Source organism: Meles meles, chromosome 4 (genome assembly GCF_922984935.1).
Source record: "Meles meles chromosome 4, mMelMel3.1 paternal haplotype, whole genome shotgun sequence".
NCBI classification, from domain to species: Eukaryota; Metazoa; Chordata; class Mammalia; order Carnivora; family Mustelidae; genus Meles; species Meles meles.
The window spans coordinates 26,631,810-26,651,747 of NC_060069.1; the positions used below are offsets into that span (position 1 = coordinate 26,631,810).

Here is a 19,938-nt window from a genome sequence, read left to right on the forward strand (position 1 = left end):
TGGAGAGTACCTTGATTGTAGAGTTTTACAGGGGAGCGGAGCACTGTTGGGTGTCTTTTCCCCCCTATGAATTCATATATTTTTCTTGCAGACTGTCTTCAGTGGGGAAGGGACGTAACCTCTCTCTGAATTACCCTACTCCTTCAGTTCGATGGCTTCATTGGTTCTTTTTTAAAGGGAAGGTAGTCTGCTGACGAAGGCTGCACTAAGAATAGTTCTATCTTTGTCCGCGGAGGGCAATGGGCCAATGAAAGAAGCAGCTTCTTTAGGCCAGCGGCCGGGGAGGTTAGAGGGAAGCGTTTCCATGTGGGCTCCCAACCTGTTCCAGTCAGCCTGTGGAAGTCTTGGTGGTGGGGCCGTCTCTGGCCTGACGCTAGGAAACAGCCAGTGGGAGGCCGGGCTGCACTTTCTGATCCTTCTCCCAGGGGAATCAGCTGCCTTCTCAAAAAAAAAAGAAAAAAAAGCCTCACTGTGAATGAATACCCCCCTTTGAGGCACTTTGAGTCTTGTCTTTTGTAGCAAAAGCTGCTTTTCAGGAATTTGAGCACCTCAGGAAGGAAGTCAGGCAATCTGGCTTGGGTTTAGGCTTTGTCAGGTAAAAATCGCAGAGATAGAAAGTATGCTGAAAAGAAGAGAATGCAACAAATGCCTTCCCGCTCTTTTCTTTCGATTGTACATACGTCCTTTTTTTCTCGTCAGAGTTTAAAACCACTTTGTGGAATTCGTATCTCATGTTCGTGTGGTCAATTGTGCCTGTACAATGAGGATTTTACGAAGGAGAGTCAGTGAAAGGCTCAGGCTCCTTGGGGGCAGCATATGGCCCTGTTTCTGAAAGTTTGTGTGGGGCATTCACGTTCTGGCAGGCCGCTTACACAGTTAAGACACTGGCTTCGGCTGCTTTGTGTGGTTTTTCTTTTCTTTCTTTCTTTTTTTTTTTAGGTTGAGATTTTTATGTGGTTTTAATAGTCCTTCATTAAACTAATAACCACCTGACAGCAGGGGCATCATGAATGCCTAATTGCTCAGCACCAGCCTGTGTTGGTCCAAAACAATGGTTAAGTGACTGGATATTTCTGGTGGTGGATGGGGAAGCTTGTGAGATCCTGCCCAGAACAAAGGGGGCTTGGGGATAAGAGAGATTCTAGATGGAGGGTTCTGGAAAAGCTTCAGCTAATGGGACCTCATGCTGGTTTTATGTCTGAACATAGATTGGCTTTTCATTTTTGTTGGCAGGAAACCTTTAAGTGGATCCTGCTACTGGGGCAGAGACAGATGGGGGTTGAGGACCATTTACCATCCTTCTCTGGCTGTCCTTTGAAACAGGATCAGTTACCATCATGCCTGTCGGCTTGCATCAGAGCTGGGATTTTTGAAAACTGAGAAACAAGCATTTTTGGCAGTAACTGAGTCTAACCATTCCGTCATACAGATAGGGAGACAGAGATACAGAGAGATTAAATCACCGAATGTAGCAAATACTGGCACAGTTGGAGTGTGAAGGCGGGTTCCAAGAATCTCAGTTTGGTGTTCTTTGGTTCCTATGTACAGCCCAGCTATTTTGGTTTGTGTCCAGTTGAATAAAATGAAGTCCTCGCTTGTCAGAGGCTGCCAACCAAGGACGAATGGGACGTTGTCTCTTTTATTACGTAACTAATAGTTTGTTGTTTTTTTCTGATTATAAAAGTAGTGCACATTCATTGTGTTTCACACAACAGAAGGATGCAAAGAAAGTGTAAGTCACCAAGAATCCCTACATCCTAAGATCACCACTGGTTGGTTTTTTTTTTTTCCTATACACTTGCAGTCTTTTTAGTGAGTGTAGGTATGTATATGGCCCCTTTTAAAAACAAAAAACTGGATCTTAACTATTCAAATAGTTGGACACGTTTTACTCTTTCGCATTAAATTAACAGTCTTTGGTAATCTCCATTCTAGGAATCAAAGAAGTGTACACTCTTCCTTTTGGTGCTCAAAACCATGAGGGCATTTGAGTTACCAAAAAAAAAAAAGCAAACAGCTCACTACAAGGATAAAACCAAAAAGAAAATGTAAAAACTTTATGAAAATCATTTTGCAGCAGTGCGTTTTACTGCCTTCAGAATCTCCTTTACCTGTGTTAATCTCCAGTAAGGGAATATCTTCTTAAAATATCAACTTTATTTAATCCTAAATCACATACATTAAACTGCATCCATTTAAAATGCCTAATAGAGTGGGGTTTCTTGTTTTGTTTTGTTTCAAAAATTTCATTTATCTATTTGTCAGAGAGAGAAAGAATACAAGCAGGGAAGTGGCAGGCAGAGGGAGAAGCAGGCTCCTGGCTGAGTAGGGAGTCGATGCTAGACTTAATCCCAGGACCCTGGGATCATGGCCTGAGCTGAAGGCAGATGCCCAACCAACTGAGCCACCCAGGTGTCCCCTAATACAGTGGGGTTTAACAACTATGTGCATATACCCTGAAAATCACCTCTAAAATATAGAACAATTCCATCATCCTTCAGGGATTCCCTATGTCTCTTTTCAGTTCCTACCCCAGCCAGGCAGCCACTGATCTGCCTTTGTACACTGGAGTTGGCATTTTCTAGAACTTTCCTAATGGAGTTGTCCAGTATCTACTCTTCTGCATGTGGCTTCTTTCACTGAGGGTGTATTTTTGTTTGTTTTAATGTAAATTTTAAGTGGCAGTCCTTACAGCAAAGCACAAAAATCATTCCTGTACCACTCAGCTTGTGTTATCATTTTTAACAGATGCTTTATTGGGGTTAGGTTTCATTAACAGTGACCCAAAATCATAGTGGCTGAACACAATAGAACTTAATTTCTTTCTTCTATAAAAATCCTGAATCCATGTGATAGCTCCATTCCACAGAATTTCAGGGACCCAATCCTTCCTGCTCACAAGGGTGGATGCTTGTCCTCATGTTCCAAAATGGTGACAGAGTTCAGTCATCGCGTCTGCGTTCCAGGCAGTAGGGTGGAAAAAAAGAAAGGATACAGGGCACGTGATAGCTGTCCTTTAAGGCGGGTTCTGGGGATCACAATGTAATGATTTGGCTTCATCTAAGTGGGCAGTACTTAATTCTGTAACGGTACCTAGCTGCAAGACACACTGGGAAATGGTTTTTTGTTTTTTTCTCCCTCGGTGAGCCATACACTTGTGTAAAAGTCAGGGACTTTCTGACTCAGGAGGAGGAGAGTAGATTGGGGGATAACCCCATACCCTGTGACAGCCACATGACATTCCCTGGCAGGGATGTTCAGTAGTGAGGTTAAGCACCCCTGATACTTGGGCATCTAAGTTTCTCCCAGTGCTTTGGCTGAGATAAATCACGTGGTGAAGCACAGCCTCAGGCCTAGTGTCGAGCCAGGGCCACACTGCTGGATCCCACTAGCCATATGTGGCCAATTGCATTTACATCCAAATTAATTAAAACTTTAAAAAAAAACAAAAACAAGAGTTCCGTTTTGGAGCCACAGTCCCCCCATTTCAAAGACTCGGTCGCCACGTGAGTCCTTGGGGAGTCTCTGTGGCTACCGACTCTGTTGGATGAGCGGACAGAAAACGTTTACATCATTGCAGAAGCCTCTGCTGGACATCACTGCTGTAGGGGGCCCAGCTTGGTGGGCTCACTGTGGGCTTGAACCTCAGCCTGAGCTGTAAGCTCTGACACAGTGCCTGGCCGGGGGTCAGCCTGCACTCTACAATCAGAGTTCTCCCTTAGGCCCACAGCCCCGGGAGCTGGCCTTGGGTAGAATCAGACGGTGTGCTGCCAGTACAGGCAGTACTGACTACTGCCTGGGTTTCACTGGAGCCCTGCCTCCCACGTGGTGAGAGCGTTTGCCTAACCCGCAGGTAGCCTGGGCCCTGCGCGGGGAGGCTTCTCCACTTTGGCGTTCTTTTTGGCCACTCTTCGTTCTTTTTGGTTCTTTCCGAGGGAGGCTAGGAGTGGAAGGAGTGGCATCCCATCCAACCCCACCGCGTTCAGAGTTGCAAAGACGGCACTTGAGGGCGAATGATTGCCTCTGAGTATTGCCATAACCCAGGAAATGGGGAAGGGCTTAAGCACGTCTGTCTTCTGAAAATCATGGTATTTTTAGCTCCAGAATAGTTTAAAGCAGATTTAAATGCACAGTGGATAATGATAACTTTCACAGCTGAGCGATCTCAGAGGACATCTGCTCAGATGCTATTCAAACACGATCTGACTGGCTCAGTGTGTTTATTTTTCTTTTGACAGTGATAAGTGGTAGAGGGAGAGAGAGAGGGTTTCAAGATCCATCATAAGGCGATTAAACTGGATCGGTGCCCAGGGTCCCCTGGGAAGGGAGGCATTTACCCTGCAGTGGCCTCCTGCACCTCTCTAACAGCCTGCCCCCACCGTGGGGAGGTCAGACATCTAGGGGAAACTGAGGTAGTCCTCATCTGTGTGCCCTGCAGTGAGGGGGTCACAGAAGGGCCAAGAGAGCTGCTGCGGTCCCAGGCCTTGGGCACCCTCATCTGTCTTTGCTCTGAGAGCAGTGACATGAAAGCTCAGAAGCATTGGTCTGCAGCTCAGGGCTCGTCCACACAGCTTCTGCTTGGATGATTTCAGTGACTGAGAGCTCACTCCTTCACCTCCAAGTCCTTTTGGTTGGGTGAGGTCAGCTCTTCCTGTTAGAAAGTTCTTATCTCGAATCTGAGGTGGCCCCTCTGTGCCTTTCATTCACTGACCTGGAATACCACCCTATGACGCCCTCTCCCCCTGAGAACTCTAGAGCCGGGCAGCCTCGTCCTAAAGGTCCCACCATGTGACCTTGGACCAGCTACTCACCCTGTGTGTGGGAGTTTCCTCACCTCTCCCTGAGCAGAATCACTGTGCCTGCCTTGTCGGAATGTTGTGAAGATTAAACCAGTTAATAATACCGGACGCACTTAGATCAACTGTCATTTTATTATCCCCCTCCCCCCCAATCGGTTCTTCTCCTTACCCTACCTTTTTACCTCCCAAACCCACATGAAGGCCAGAGAGGCATCTGATTGCAGAGGGTTCAGGAAGGTCTCCGACCCTATGGGATGTGGGGGACTGGCTTGGCCAAGTTTGCCATACCATGGAAGGGGCAAGGCGCGGGGAGCAGAGTGGGCCCAGGGAGCCAGGTCCTGGAATGGCGTCACTCACCAGCGAGGTGTTCTCAGGAAGCCGCAGAACCTTTGTGAGTGGGCCAGGAGGCAAGGGACACACGATCCAGGGCTGTCAGGAGAGCCTAGAGGAGACTGTGTGCATGGTGGGTATTCCATAGGCTTTCGTAAGTAATCCCTCTCTCCTCCTCTGTGTCTAGGAGCCCCTCGTTGGAAGGAAGTCGTTGTATCTCTCATTCAGTCCGTAGACATGCACTGAGATTGGTTGGTCAGATAACCTCCAGAACGGGTTATGTTGTGGTGAAGGGGGCAGGGGATGGTCCAGGAGACAGCAGAGAGCCATTTCAACCGTCTCACCCTTTGGATCCTAGGCCTTGGCATGTTGCCATGGTAACTTCAATTTAGCCATTCAGTAGGCTCATCCAACAGTTGGCCTCATGGCCTCTGTGCTAAATACCCCCATGCCTGGGTATCTCTTTGTTGCCTCGCGATCGTCCCACTTAACCAGCTGTGAGCAGGCCACAGCTGCACCAGCTTTCCTGGAGGAATGTCACCACCTGAAGGGCCCTGAAAGAGTCTATCCAAGCCCTGAATTTTATCCCCGAGGCACAGAATGCTCAGAGAGGTGGAGTCATTCTCCCAAGGTCACACAGCAGTGAGGCGAAGTGAGAACCAGAGGCCAGAGGCCATCTGGATTTCCAAGCTTGTGCTTCTAGTGTCTCCCCTGGTTTCCTTAGTCTGGCTTTTCCGCCAGGAGGGGCTTCCGGGTCTCTTTGGAGCCAGCCCTTGGGTGTTCTTACCAGCCCCCCTCATCTTTGCATCGTGCTCTGCCTGAAAGGTTAGGGGGTCGTTTCACCCCTCCACATCTTGGCTCCTTTCCTGCCGCCTCTCCCCTTCCCTCTTCATGGGAGGCTGCCAGAGCCTAAGAGCGTGCCAACGCGGGAGCTGCCTGCTTCCTGTGTCTCTGAGCACCCGCAGCAGGTACTTGGCGGGGGGAGACAGATGCTGTTGGCAGCCGATGAAACCCACAGTGTCCATTGCTTGTGTGGGCAGGAAGGAGTTGGGAGGCTTTTGCGGGTACAGACAGAAGTTAGTACCATAGGAAGACATGGGCCAGATGGGCTGTCTCGGGCTCTGAATGCAAAAGACCCAGTTCCTCGTCAGCTCTACCCGCAGCTGTGGGAGGTGGGGTCTCCCTGGAGTCCAGCCTTTGTAGGGGGGAGAGAGTGATCCACCTGAAACCTGCTTTGTTGGTCTGTTAGAACAGCTCATAACCTCACTGGGAGACCCTCTAGAGCACAGAAAGAGAACAAATTCATCTAAAATCTGCATGTGCTCATGCCAGCTTTCTGATCATTTTTGAAAGAATTTTTTTTATTCTTCCCTTTTCCATGTCAGTAGCCACTAGAAGACTAGCCAGCATCCAGAGTAAGCCCTGAAATTATTCCCGAGGACGGGAACAAGATAGATTATGGGCCCCTCCACCCCTCTCCCCTGTTCTGGCCCTCTTCATTCTGCCCTCGAAGCTTGGAAGAAAGGGTGCTGTTTTATTAGGTGTATTGGAAATAGACAAAAGCTTCAGCAGGGCTCAGTGGTTTGGGTTTTTTGTTTTTTGTTTTTTGTTTTTCCTTTTTCATCTGCAATGGCTTTGTGTCTTTGGTCTCCTGGTGAGATGGCCACTCTGTTTCCCCGGGGGCGGGAGCCTGGCCACATCAATACTGGTTTGATGTATTTTATTAGAAATGGCATATCAACCAGAGAAGACATTTTTCCTCCCCGGTTTGTTCTGCTTTTAACCTCCTCCCTCAAATTTTATAGGCCTGATGTTTTGAGAGATCCTCTTTTATTAATAAAAAACACTTTTGGGGGGGCAGAGGGAGAGGAAAAGATGTGCTTATTTCATTTCCTGTTCATTACCAGGTAGTTTCATATTTTAAGATCCCTCCAGGCACAAATTCCTAAGTAGTCAGGTAGTATGGGAAAATGCTAGTGTGGTTAGACAAAGGGGAAATACTTGCATTTTCCCTGGCATCGAGCGTGTGTGCTCGGTGCAGGAGCTAGTAGCGTAGACAGGGCTAGGAACCTGGGCACTTGTGAGGCCCAGTTGAGAGGCCGCCCCTTGGTGCAGCCTTGCCTGCTTTGATATGAAGCTTGTGGCTCCTCCCAACACGCTGTCGTCCTGGATGCACTTTGTTGTTCATTATATGCCAACTATCTTCATCAGCTCATCGGGGACAAGCTCTGTGTCCCATTCGGTCTTGGCATCTCCTCCCTGGGGGCACCCTCAGCCCCCACGTCCCCTGGCACTGCTCTCTGGGCCCTGCGGAGAGCTTCCCACAGCCCACAGGGCATGCTTGGTACACATAGGTTGAAATAACAATCAGATTTTCAGCGCCTCTTGCGGGTTGCCACTTTCCGCCCAGGTTAGAGGTATGTGCATCCATTTTATTTTCCTGTTAGGCCAGAGGTTAGCAAACTTTCTCTGCAAGGGCTGAGTAGGAAATGCTGTGGGCTCTGTGGCCCGTACGGTCTGTGTCTGTAGCAAGTATTAAAATCTGCTATTAGGAGCACCCAGGCAAGGCTGCCTGGATGGCTCAGTGGGTTAAAGCCTCTGCCTTTGGCTCAGGTCATGATTCCAGGGTCTTGGGTTGGAGCCCTGCATCGGGCTCTCTGCTCAGCGGGGAGCCTGCTCCCCCCCCACCCCCCGCCTACTTGTGATCTCTCTCTGTCAAATAAATAAATAAAAATCTTGGGGCGCCTGGGTGGCTCAGTGGATTAAGCCGCTGCCTTCGGCTCAGGTCATGATCTCAGGGTCCTGGGATCGAGCCCCGCATCAGGCTCTCTGCTCCGCAGGGACCCTGCTTCCTCCTCTCTCTCTCTGCCTGCCTCTCTGCCTACTTGTGATCTCTCTGTGTCAAATAAATAAATAAAATCTTTAAAAAAAAAATAAAAAAAAATCTTAAAAAAAAAAGAAAAGGGGCACCAGACAGCCAGATGGTGTGCAAACAAGCAGGGGGGCCTGGCCTCCAGGACATTCACAGAAACAGGCAGTTCGCCCTTAGTGTGCTGATCCCCAGACCAGACGGTCAGCTTCTGAAGAGGCAGGTCTCGGTCTCACCTGCCGTGTGCGTGGCAGAGGACCACGTGAGAGTGAGAGCTCGGGGGCCTGGGAATGCTTATTTAGGGATAATTCAGTGAAACAAAAGGCTGAAGCTTGAGCAGTACATTTGCAGACGGACTGACCCAGCAGCTCCACTCACAGCCACACGCCCAACAGAAATGACTGCGTGTGGTCACGCAGAGCCACGCACCGGCCTGGCCCCAGCAGCAGCATTTGCAGTAGCCTAAGCTTAGGAACTATCCCCTTGCCAATCAGCAGGGGAAGGGCTGGAAAAAATGGTGCTGTATTCACACAGCAGACGCCCTGAGCGCTGGGTGAGCCGCACAACTCACGGGTCCCTGAATGCTGCCCCTGAAACCAGTGCCACGCTGTATGTTAGTTAATTCCGTTTCAGTAAACTAAGTTAAAAACGAATGCAGCAGTGAAAATAAAGGTGCTCTTTGTAGAAATACAGCTCAGCCTCACAAACACGATGTCGAATTGAGAAAAAGATGGACATAGGATTGCATACGAGCCTGTTCATACAGAATGGAAAGACAGGTGAAGCAGATCTGTGTTGTGATTACCTTGGGGAGGGTGGTGACTGGGAGCGGGTGAGAGGTGGCTTTCTGGGGCACTGGTTACGTTCTGTTTCTCGATCAGGGTGCGGGTTCCAAGGGTGTGTTCCGTTGTGAGACGATCACCAAGGCGGACACTTAGGACCTGCGTACCTTTCCATGTGAATGGTATAATTCAATCAGGCATTCGGTTTAAGGGGAAAAAAAGAAAGGCAGTTTGTCCAAACAATCTCTAACCAGAGCCTTCAGTCAGCCATTCTTATCCTCTGGCTGATGCTCCCCAGCTCCTGCTTCCTGCTAACCCCAGACCTGGGCCCTTGGTCCTATAAACAGGAGCGCTGAAGCTTGGTGCCTTCTTTCCCCTCTGGCCATCAGGGCGCAAGGGTGGAAGCTGGGGCTGCGTGGGAACCGGTGGAGCGTTCTGAGGGTGGGCCAGGCGGCCCTGTGTGTCCCCCCTGCCCTTCCCCCACCTTCCAGCAGCCTAGGTCTGTGGCAGGCATGTGACAGGCGTCCTGGGGCTTCCCTGTCTCCTTCACAGAACATTGTAGCGGTGGGAGCCGGGTTCTGTGATGGCCTCCACAGCGGGGACAACACCAAAGCTGCCGTCATCCGCCTGGGGCTCATGGAAATGATCGCCTTCGCCAGGATCTTCTGCAAGGGCCAGGTGTCCACGGCCACCTTCCTGGAGAGTTGCGGCGTGGCTGACCTCATCACCACCTGCTACGGAGGCCGGAACCGCAGGGTGGCTGAGGCGTTTGCCAAAACCGGGAAGGTAGCCCCTGGCCTGTCCTCCCTGGGTGCATGCATCCTCACTGAGAGACCCCTGGGCTGGGGCGAGCCGCGGTCCCCTGGAAGTGGAGGCAGGCATTTGTCATTTGCTGGGCGTATCCCACTGCCACTTATCTGCTTTCGCTTTAAAGTACCTTTGCCTGAGTCCTTCAGCTTGCATGTCTCTCCATGGCTTGTGCAGAGGGAGAATGGCAGCTCCCCTCCCCAGCACTCCTCTCGAAATAAGTGATTCTCTGGTCTTTTTTTTTTTTTTTCCTGAAGACTTACTTATTTGCGAGATGGAGAGAGCACGTGCACATGTGTGCATGGTGGGGTGGGGGAGAATGGCAAGCATACTCTGCCCTCGGCATGGAGCCCAGCGTGGGGCTCCGTCTCCTGACCCAGAGATTACGACCTGAGCTGGAACCAAGAGCCAGACACAACTGACTGCACCACCCAGGCACCTGACTCTCTAGTCTTTACAATAGCGTTTTCTGCTTGTTTTTAAGACCATCGAAGAATTGGAGAAGGAGATGCTGAACGGACAGAAGCTCCAAGGACCGCAGACGTCCGCTGAAGTATACCGGATCCTGAAACAGAAGGGACTGGTTGACAAGTAAGTACCCCCTCCCCGCCCCCACTGTCCCTGCGACCCGAGGAGGGCCACCCCCTGCTTCCCTCATGACCGCCGTCCCAGTCAGTGCACATGAGCACAGCTGTGTGCAGAACTCTGCTTAGATAGTTCCGCCTTCGTGTGATGTGAACATCTGTGGCAGGAAACATCTTCCTGCCCTGAAAATGAGTGTTGACACAGAACCAGCCTCAGCTTTGGGGAGAGGAACTCAATTCCCCTTTTTTTGAGAGAGAAAGCACATGCACTTATGAGAGCACGCAGGGGGTAGGGAGATGGGGGGAGCAGGGAAGGGGGGAGAGAATCTTAAGCGGGCTGCACGCCTAGTGCAGAGCCTCACACAGGGCTTGATCCCACCACCCTGAGATCAGGACCTGAGCTGAAACCAAGAGTCAGACGCTTAGCTGACCGAGCCGCCCAGGTTCCCCAAGAAGAACTTAGTCTTGTAAAAGCACTAAGAACACGAAGTTTGAGGTTCTGGTTTATCCTGCAGGGTGTTCAGTAAGAACTACATGTGATAAGTCTTGAACTCAGAACAGAAGATTATCTTGTTGTTCGTTATAAAAAGATATAGTCTTGTTAACAAAAGGTCAGACAGTTCGGAAAAGAAGAAACGTGCAAGGTAGCCCAGAATGCTCCCGCTAGAAGCGACCTTTATTCAGGTTCGCCGCGGATCTTGGCAGTGTCTGTGTCCTGTGGATGAACAGGTGCCTCTAGCCTCCACTGCCCTAGCAGGATGGTCATTTGCTAAAGGTGGGCCTGGGACAGCCTGATGGGCTGCCTGATTGAGGGACTAAACCGTCGCCCCCGCCAAGCCGCCAGCCTCTCTGCAGCTGCCCTGTGGCCCTTTATCTTGCTGATTTTGCTGAGCCGCCTTCCATAACCACGAGGCCGGCGACACCATCTAGTAACCGCCTATGCAGCATATTCTGTGTATCCTCCTCTCCGGGAGGGAGGGAGAGGTTTGCCTGCCTGGGAGAGGAGGGGGCCGGGTGGCTGGGTGGACACTGCCAGGGGTGGCCAGTCCAGGGCACTCACTTCCCCCTGAGCCAGTGGTGATTAGAGACGTGGCTGCTGGTTCTTTGCTGTGTCTCCTTCCTCCTCTTCGGCTCAGTCCAGATGTCTGCTTCTCCTGACCACCCACCTTTACCGCCCCTACACCCAGCTCTCCTCCTCTCTGCACCAGTACACACTGATCAGGCATAGAGTTCCTGTGGAAAGTTGAAAAGGAGGGAGGACAGGACATTTGTCTTCCTTCTTTAATTCGCACTTTATTTTTCTGAAATGGCTTTCAGAACCAGTCAGGCAGAGATGGAAGGCATAAACAGGCCTCCAGAGGAGGAGAATTACCTGTAAATCGTGGCTAAAAGGAAAATACCTCTGATGGGCCTGGTGTTCCTTCCATACTTACGGGCAAACAGCGGAGTGCTTGTCTGTGGTGGGGCGACTTTACAGACCGTTAAATATTTATTGGGAGTTTTTTAAAGTCTTAAGAAAACATTTGGGTGTTGGTGGATGCTGATGATCTCCCAATCACGGTTCTCAAGTGCCATCTGTCCGCTACCGTGGGGCGTATTTGATAGGATTCTATGAATGGACGAGTCTGTCTCCATCGTGGAACTCGGGGAGGCTGTGGATTGGAACTGGTGTTCTGGGTTCCAGTACCTGTGCCTGTTTTAGAAAAGCAGGTGTAATCAAGCAGGTGAACCTCGGCTCTGAGCAGATGCCCCTCCTCCGTCACATCCCATTTTCTTTCTCCTGATTTGAAATGGAACGGGCTGTGCCTGTGCTTAATGAGGTCACTGCCGGGTTGGAGGGAACACGTCGCTTCCCACAGGCTGGGGCGCAGAGTTCTGGGGGGCTCTCCCTTCCCCTGCACGCGCCTCCCAGAGCTGCACAGGCAGAACCCAGTTTCTGCCATTCTCCCTTGCTCTGTTTCCTTTGTCACCCCAATACTCCGATCTCCTCTCTTCCCACCCCGCCCCCGTGGCCACGGAAAGTGCAGTGAGCGGAAGGGCAATGTTTCCAGCCAACTGGGGGCTTCCTAGCCATGTGGTCTGGGGGCAGGTCATATTTTTATCTGTGCCCTAGTTTTTTCTTTACACCAAATCAAACCACACCTGATGATTGCCTTCTACCTTGACTCTTCTGATTCACTCCTGCTCATCCAGAATGGGTCCTTAGGTTGGCATGTGGGATAGCGCCTCTCAGTTCTGTGCCCCTGGAACTTTCTGACACTGTCCTGGGACGCCCTACAACCCCTCCTTCAGCTGAAGCAGACCTCCCTTTGCCACGATACCCTCTTCTCAGAGGCTTCTGTGCATGTCTGCCCTCCTGCTGTTTGACCTGCCTAGACGGCCCCCCTTGATAGGCGTGTCAGCCCTGACCACCCTTGAGGTGACCCAGGTCTGTCCTCAGGCCCGCCTTCATCCACCTCCTCCAGACGCAGATAACTCTCCCAGCTTTGAACATCCTGTTTACAGGAGCGGTCGGCAAACTTTTTCTGTAAAGACCCGCGTAATAAATATTTAGTCTTTGCAGTCCACATACAGCTCTCTGGTGTATATTCTTTTTTTTTTTTCTTTTTTTTTTTTTCCTCCCTTATATGGCCCTTGATACATAGAAGAATTGTCCTTAGCTTGCAGGCAGTGCAGAACAGGCCACAGGCCAGGTTGGCTTCTCAAGCTGTGGCTTCCTAACCCCAGGTATAGACCATCCTGCTGCTCAGGGGCTGTGGGCTTCTTACATAAATGTGCAATTTTACTTTCAGTCCTCTAGATTTGGGCGAGTGTGGGGGGAGAGGGGCACATGCTCCTGGTTGAAAAAAAAAGAAATTCGAATCTTGGTAAAAGGCTCCCAGTGAAAAGTCAACTCTGGAGCCCCACCTCAGTGCCGGGAGCTTTCTGAGTTTGTAGCATATCCTTCCATTTAGGGGATGGGTGCTGCGCTCCCCGTTCCGCTCTGCTTTTCTTCGTTGGAGGATAGGGTTTGAAGAATGGGCCACATCGGCACCGGCAGATCTCTCACGTAATGGCTGCAGAACATTCCACAGTGTGGGAGAACCACAGTTTATTTAAACAGTCTCCTCCGGATAGATAGGCACGTCGTCTGGGGTTTTCTGCTGTTGGAAAATTTGCTTTATTACATTTCCTTGTGCATGCGTCTTTAGGGGCATGTGTGAGCATCAGGTGTTTGCGTTTGTTTGCGGGGGCGGCCACAACAAAATACCATAGACCAAGAGGCTTACACGGCAGAAATTTCCTTCTCACGGTTCTAGAGTCTGGGAGGCTAAGATGAAAGGGTCAGCACGTGCCTTCTCATGAGGCTCTCTTCTTGGCTTGTTATGGCTGTCTTTCCCCTGGGTCTCTATGTGGTCTTCCCTCTGTCCTGTGTGAGTCCTAATCTCCTTGCCTCATAAGGATGCCAGCCATACTGGTTTGGGGCCTACACTTTATGAACCCCTTTTAACGTAATTACCTTTTTAAGGGCCCTAGGTCCAAATACAAGTCCTGGGGGTTAGGACGTCATTGGATGAATTTGGGATTTGGGGGCACCGCTCAGCCCAGAACCATGTTGTCACCTTCTTGAGGGCTGGGACCTTACTGATAATACTCCACATCCTACACCTGGTTGAAGATGGACACATCTGAAGTCCTCAGTATCCATCAGTGGGATGGCTAATTGACTGGCTCATGCCAATATTTTTCAATGAAATAATTGTCTATCGCCCTCCTTTCACCTCTAACCTCATTTAGAGAGTTCCCCAAACTGATCTAACTGGCCTTATGACATTTTATGTTATATAAAATAACATTTAGATGGGTAGTATAGCCTAGTGGTTGAATCTTGGCTCCAGAGTTAGAAACTGTGCCTCAGTTTCCTTATCTATGAAATGGGGATAATGTTATCCATCTCCTAGGGTGGTTGTGAAAAATAAACAAGTAACTTGTCCACAAAAATCCCCCCCCCCCCACACACGTATTCCAAATCTCTTGTTAGCATCCCATCTACACAATTTGAAAGTCGGGAGTGTTTAAACAGCCTCAAACAGTAGGGTTATTTTTCTCATGGAACAAGGATTCTGGAGGTGGACATTATTGGTGTTGATGCAGTGCCTCTAGCTTAGAATCTCAGTAATCCTGTCAGTCTTCCCTCAAAACCTCAAGACGGCTGCAGCAGCTCCATGCATCACATACACAGCTGCACTCAGTGACATGGAGCAGGTGCCGTGTGGGGAAGCAGAATTTTCCTCCAGTGCCTCTCAGGGAGAAGAATATCTTCCTCAGCAGAGGTGTTGGGTCTTACTCTCTGGAATTTGCTTCCTTGGCTAATTCTAGGAGAAAGTAAGTCTGGGAAATGGAGCGTTAGGCTGTTTGCAGTGTTGGTAAAGAGTAAAGGGATTTGGGAATGGCTTTGGGTGGCCATTCATCACCTGCCACCCTGCTGTGGGGAGACACAAATCGTTCTGATCATGGGATCAGGAAAACTAAGCCATGGAAAGATGAAGGGGCTAAAATCTGTGGGCTCTAACTCCCATTCCCAGTGTTCATTCAACAATATTCGCTGAGCACCTGCTCTCATCTGTGCACTGTGCCAGGTCCCAAGGATGCAGAGGTGAATTAAACACTTGGGGCCTATCCTCCCAAGAGCTTGCTAGGACCTAGGGGCTGTCTTGTGGCTGTGGGTATAAACTGTCACTTAACTGCACACTTGCCACATGACAAGTGTTCTACTCTGCAGGTTACGTGTAAGTCACTTCATACAGTAGGCCTTAACACAACATGTCATGCCCCATTTTACAGAGCGGTTGTGAAAATTGCCCAGAGCAGACAGACTGTGGATTTGACTGCCTGCCTGACTCAAAAAAAAACAACAAAAAAAAAACCACAACAACAACCAAAAAAACCCCAAAACATTCTGTACCTTAAAAAACCCACAGTGATAGACATATGACCTATCAGGGCTGTTTGCCCATTCGTAAGTTAAGTTGTCATTATAGGATTCCAGCGAGATAATTTTCAGAATGGCCTTTAAGACTCTATTGATCCTGTCAAGCTTCCTTTGGGTTCTGCGTGTGTGTATAAAAGCCTGATTGAAATTAACTTTGTTATTTCCTTAGTGATACCTGCTATTTAAAATACTTCCTGAGCCACCTGGACCCTGGGATAATGCTGTCCTTTCTCAGCTGGACCCTGGGATAATGCTGTCCTTTTTCAGCTGGACCCTGGGATAATGCTGTCCTTTCTCATGGTGGATTATTGGCCCACACCTTTGTATCCTCAGCCATTTCAAACTTTTCATTTATATCCATGTTCACAGCCTGGAAGAAAAGGCGAAATAAACCCAGCTTCCAACTTGAGATCAGTGCTTTGCTAATTGTGGGTGCCCACATTGATTCTTGCAGGAATGTTCCAGACTGGAACTATTTATGGTGATATGTGGGCCTCCTCATTCTTTATCCTTGGATGATCCCTTTTGGAGGAGGGAGAGCAATACCTCCTTGCAATTTGAAATTTATTCTCCAGTCTTTTAAATTATTGACAGAAGCTTGGACTCACTCCAGACTTGCCCAAGAGCCTGAGCTACAGCTCTTCATGTGAATGGCCGCAGATGGCCCTGCAGGGATTACGGTGGGACCTGTTTGGAGACTGTCTACGCCAAACAAGTAGGCAGAGGATGGTCTAGGTCATAGCAATGTCTTTTTTTTTTTTTTTTTTTTTTGACAGAGATCATAAGTAGGCAGAGAGGCAGGCAGAGAGAGGGGAAGGAAGCAGGCTCCCTGCTGAGCAGAGAGCCGGATGCGGGGCTGGATCCCAGGACCCTGAGATCATCACCTGAGCCGAAGGCAGCGGCTTAACCACTGAGCCACCCAGGCACCCCTAGGTCATAGCAATGTCTTACAGCCACAGTGCAGAGGCTCTCTGCCCACCAAATGATAGAGGAATATAATAGACGGCGTTCACTTTGTTGTCCAAAGTAGCACACCCATCTGCAATCTGTTAGGGAGGAGAGGAAGGCTCATTTGTTCTGTGAGGTAAACCAGAGGGCTCAACTTGCCTTTGTTCACATTTCCTCCCAACCAGGTTCCCGTTGTTTACGGCAGTGTATCAGATCTGCTATGAAGGCAAACCCGTTCAAGAGATGTTGTCCTGTCTCCAGAGCCACCCAGAGCACGTCTAAAGTGGTCGGTGCAGCGTCGTGGGGAACGTGCTGCCTTTCTGATCAGTCTTTTTCATTCAGATGGAAACTGGGACCGGGCAACACGATGTTTGCTTGACCATAATCCCATCATGGGAGTGGATGAATTTTTACCAGTTCATTTTTGAATTGCAAGATGCAGTTCACTGGCTGAGATTTGGTAGGCAACAAATAGACACATGTATGAATGTGTGAGTCTGTGTTCATTTCTCATGCTGTGGGTATTTCTATGAACCAAAACTAAAGGTCCTTTTTAAAAAATTACTTTTGAATTTTCCCACCACGGTAGCTTAGAAGATGGGAATGATCTCAGCTAAATTTTTTACGTCCAATCCATATGCATTTGAGTGAAGGGATTTTATTTTTTCTTCATTCTCTTGAAGTTAAAACTGAACCAGCATTTCCATGGTAGAACGGAGGAGTGAGTGTGTTCAAAGATCAACATACTGTAACTTAAACTCTATCTCAAAGCCAGCATAATTAACTACTTTGATTGTGGGTTGATCTTTTTTTTAACAATTAGAGATTTTTAATTGGGTGATCCACTTATGTATCTTCCTCTTTGCAGTTTTCTGCATTTTTAGCCTCTTTTCTCATCATCGCTGCCAGAATGTGCTTTCGTATAAAGGCTCAGCAGTGGCAGAAGGCAGAAAACGCATCTAGGCTTTTCCTGCTGTGACTGACACATTCTACTGATTAATGACCTTTGTATGATGCTTTTTCTTGGGTAGTCCTTTTGTGCAAACATTTCCTCTGAGCCTCACAGATCCACTGAGATGGGACTCCTGTTATTCTTCTTTTGAGTTGTGGTTCCTGGTCATCTGGCAAGTAGGGGGAGAGCTGAGAGTCAAGTCCAGAGTTACTCCACCCCACCACGCTGCCCAGACCTCAGGCATCACCAAGCTGATCTGACCTCCAGCTGATGGGTTGTGGGAGATGCCATGTGCAGCCTTTCCTGAGACTCGAACAGGGCTTCATGCCGCTGAGATTGGCGTGGGCCATTGTGTAGATGGTTGCTGCTCAGTGTGGTCCTCACTCCATCAGCTTCCCATAGAGTCTCAGAAACGCAGGTTCCCAGGTCCCACCCCAGACTTCTCAGCTGGGGTGAGGTATCTGTCTAACTTTAGTATGCCTTCCATGTGTTTCTGATGCTCACTACAACTTGAGAACCACTACTTGAGAAAGTCTGCTCAGATCAGCATTTCTCTAACCGTGTTCCATAGGACATGAGTGTCCTGGGATCCCATGGTGGTTCAGGGTGTTCTCTGGCAAGATCCAGTGCATTTGGAAAAAGCTGCCTCTGCACACCCCTCTCGAAGGCTTAGAATGTGTGTTAGTATGTCAGTAGAACTATCCGGCAAGTTCCAAACACCTTAGATTACCAAGGTTTCTTTGAGAATCTTGCTGCGTCTTTAAATGAACACTGTTCTAGGCTGCAGTGACCTGAGGACGGCCCAGGTACACCCTTCACTCCCTGCAGAAGTGAGGATAAATGACTACCTACCTGTGGTATTGTTAGCTCTGAACTTGCACCGTTCAGGCCTGCAATGAATCTTCGATGAAGCTTTAAGGTGACACGGTCAAGTACAACCAAGTGGAGATCAGCCTCGCTGAAACGCACATTATGTCGAATAAGTGCTTTTAATTCTACAGTTAGAATGGGAATTACTATATCTTCTTAAATGAGATTGATTTCAGGATAGCATTATAGTTACCTTACATAGCACTTGGAAAGTGTTAAGGGAACGAATGAATGTCACTTACATATTCATGGATTTTCAGTCACTTTGTGAGATTTTGACTTTTTTTTTTTTTTTTTTTTTTTAGTTTTCCGGTTTGGGACTTTGTTTTTCCTTCTATACCTGAAATGATTATAGAATAGATTTTTGTGGGAATTTTAAAAACTCAATCCAGAACATTCGGGGGTCTTTTAAATCCTTATACACTGAAGTCTATGAAAGCACACAAAATCTACAAGTTTCACTGATCTTTCATGCCACTGTTAAGTTAATCAATTTTTGCTTGTCTCATGATTAATCTTTTTAAAAATTTGTACATAGATGATAAAGTGTTACTTTTTAAGATACTTAAAGGGCTGTAAGCTAATTGTGTCTATTAAGTAGGGTAACTAGATGTGAGGAATTAGGATTTTGTTTTACATATGTTCTCATCTGCATTCAGCTTCCTGCTCTGGGTTTCCTACTGATTGTTTTTTTTTAATGAGTGTTCTCTTGTCGATCTGAAGTCTGCCGACTGTACCTTTTGAACGTAACTTCTGATATTCTGCACATAATGGAAAAAGGCAAATTTTATGAGTTTGTGCTCTGCTGACTGTAGATATTTATTACTCTCCGAGTTATCTATTTTTGTAACCACCTGTGGTCCATCGTTTGATTTTAATTCTTATCTTACTAATTATGGTAAAAGGGAGGGAGACATCTAGAGGAAAAGCTTAATTTGTACTAGTTCAGCCAATCTGTGAATGTAAAAACTTCACTGTTGCCTTGCTATAATCCAGCCTACTATAATGTGGAACAAGTATCTGTCTTGAAATCCATCCTAGCAGGTGGAGTTGAGCTAAACTACTTCTGGTTTTTCATTTAACTCTTAAAAACCTGGCCCCATGGCATTGGCCCACAGAGTGATGAGGTGCCCGTGTACGAAGGGATCTTTCGTTTTTCCACCACTTCCAATCTAAGAGCCTTTTACTCACATGTGTACTGTATCTCTTTACAGACTGTAGGTGGATATACTTTAAAATCTTGATTTAATAAACATCTAAAGTCCCAAACCTGTGCTGCTGGCTCTTTTTTTCTGGCTTAGTTAAGAGCTTTATCTCGGTCACCTCTTTTTTTTCCCTGAATTGTGTTGCATTAACAGTAATAGAAAAGTAATTTTTAAAAGAAGGTTTCCTCTGTAATCCCACTCCTCAAGCACATCTATTTCCATTTGTCTGCATTCCTTCCCATGGCTTGGTGGTATTTTTATATAATCATAATCGTAGGATGACGGCCTTCCGGTCCCAGCCACACAATGGAGGAATTTTATCTTTATCTTTCCTTCCTTCCTTCCCTTCCTTCTCTTCTCTTCTTTTTTCTTTCCTTCCTTCCTCCTTTCCTGCCTCCCTCATTCCTTCCTTCCTTCCTTTCCTTTCCCAGAGAGAGTCGCAGAGGGAGAAGCAGGCTCCCTGGTGAGCAAGGATCCCTGTTCAGTACTGGATCCCAGGACCCTGGGATCATGACCTGAGCTGAAGGCAGAGGTCTAACCACCCAGGCATCGGTGGAGTAATAAGTTTGAAATCCACACCACCACCACCACAAATACCTAGAAAAGCTAGGAAGATACAGCCAGCATCCCTTTTATATGCAGGGCTGATCTCACAAGAATGTGAAGGAAACCCCTGGTGGCTGAAATAATTAGGGACTGACAACCAGATCCGTAATGGCTCTCTGGCTTCCAGGAGGGAGTAGGAGTACTCTCCATTGTCTGAGGGTTTGGGCTGTAGAGGTTAATGCTAGAACTAGAACCTGATGGGGAAGAAATGGGC

General features: G+C 48.3%; 1 protein-coding gene across 2 annotated transcripts in view; it reads left to right on the plus strand.

Annotated features, from left to right (window-relative positions):
• The window catches only part of GPD1L (glycerol-3-phosphate dehydrogenase 1 like), a 62,062-nt gene extending 42,880 nt beyond the window's left edge, over positions 1 to 19,182 (plus strand). For both annotated transcript variants that reach the window (XM_046001510.1, XM_046001511.1), the window contains 3 exons: positions 9,333 to 9,566; positions 10,072 to 10,178; positions 16,277 to 19,182. In XM_046001510.1, coding sequence (XP_045857466.1) covers positions 9,333 to 9,566; positions 10,072 to 10,178; positions 16,277 to 16,373 — 438 coding nt within the window. In that variant the 3' untranslated portion in view covers positions 16,374 to 19,182. The remainder of the gene's footprint in view (positions 1 to 9,332; positions 9,567 to 10,071; positions 10,179 to 16,276) is intronic.
• The last annotated feature ends 756 nt before the right edge of the window (positions 19,183 to 19,938 follow it).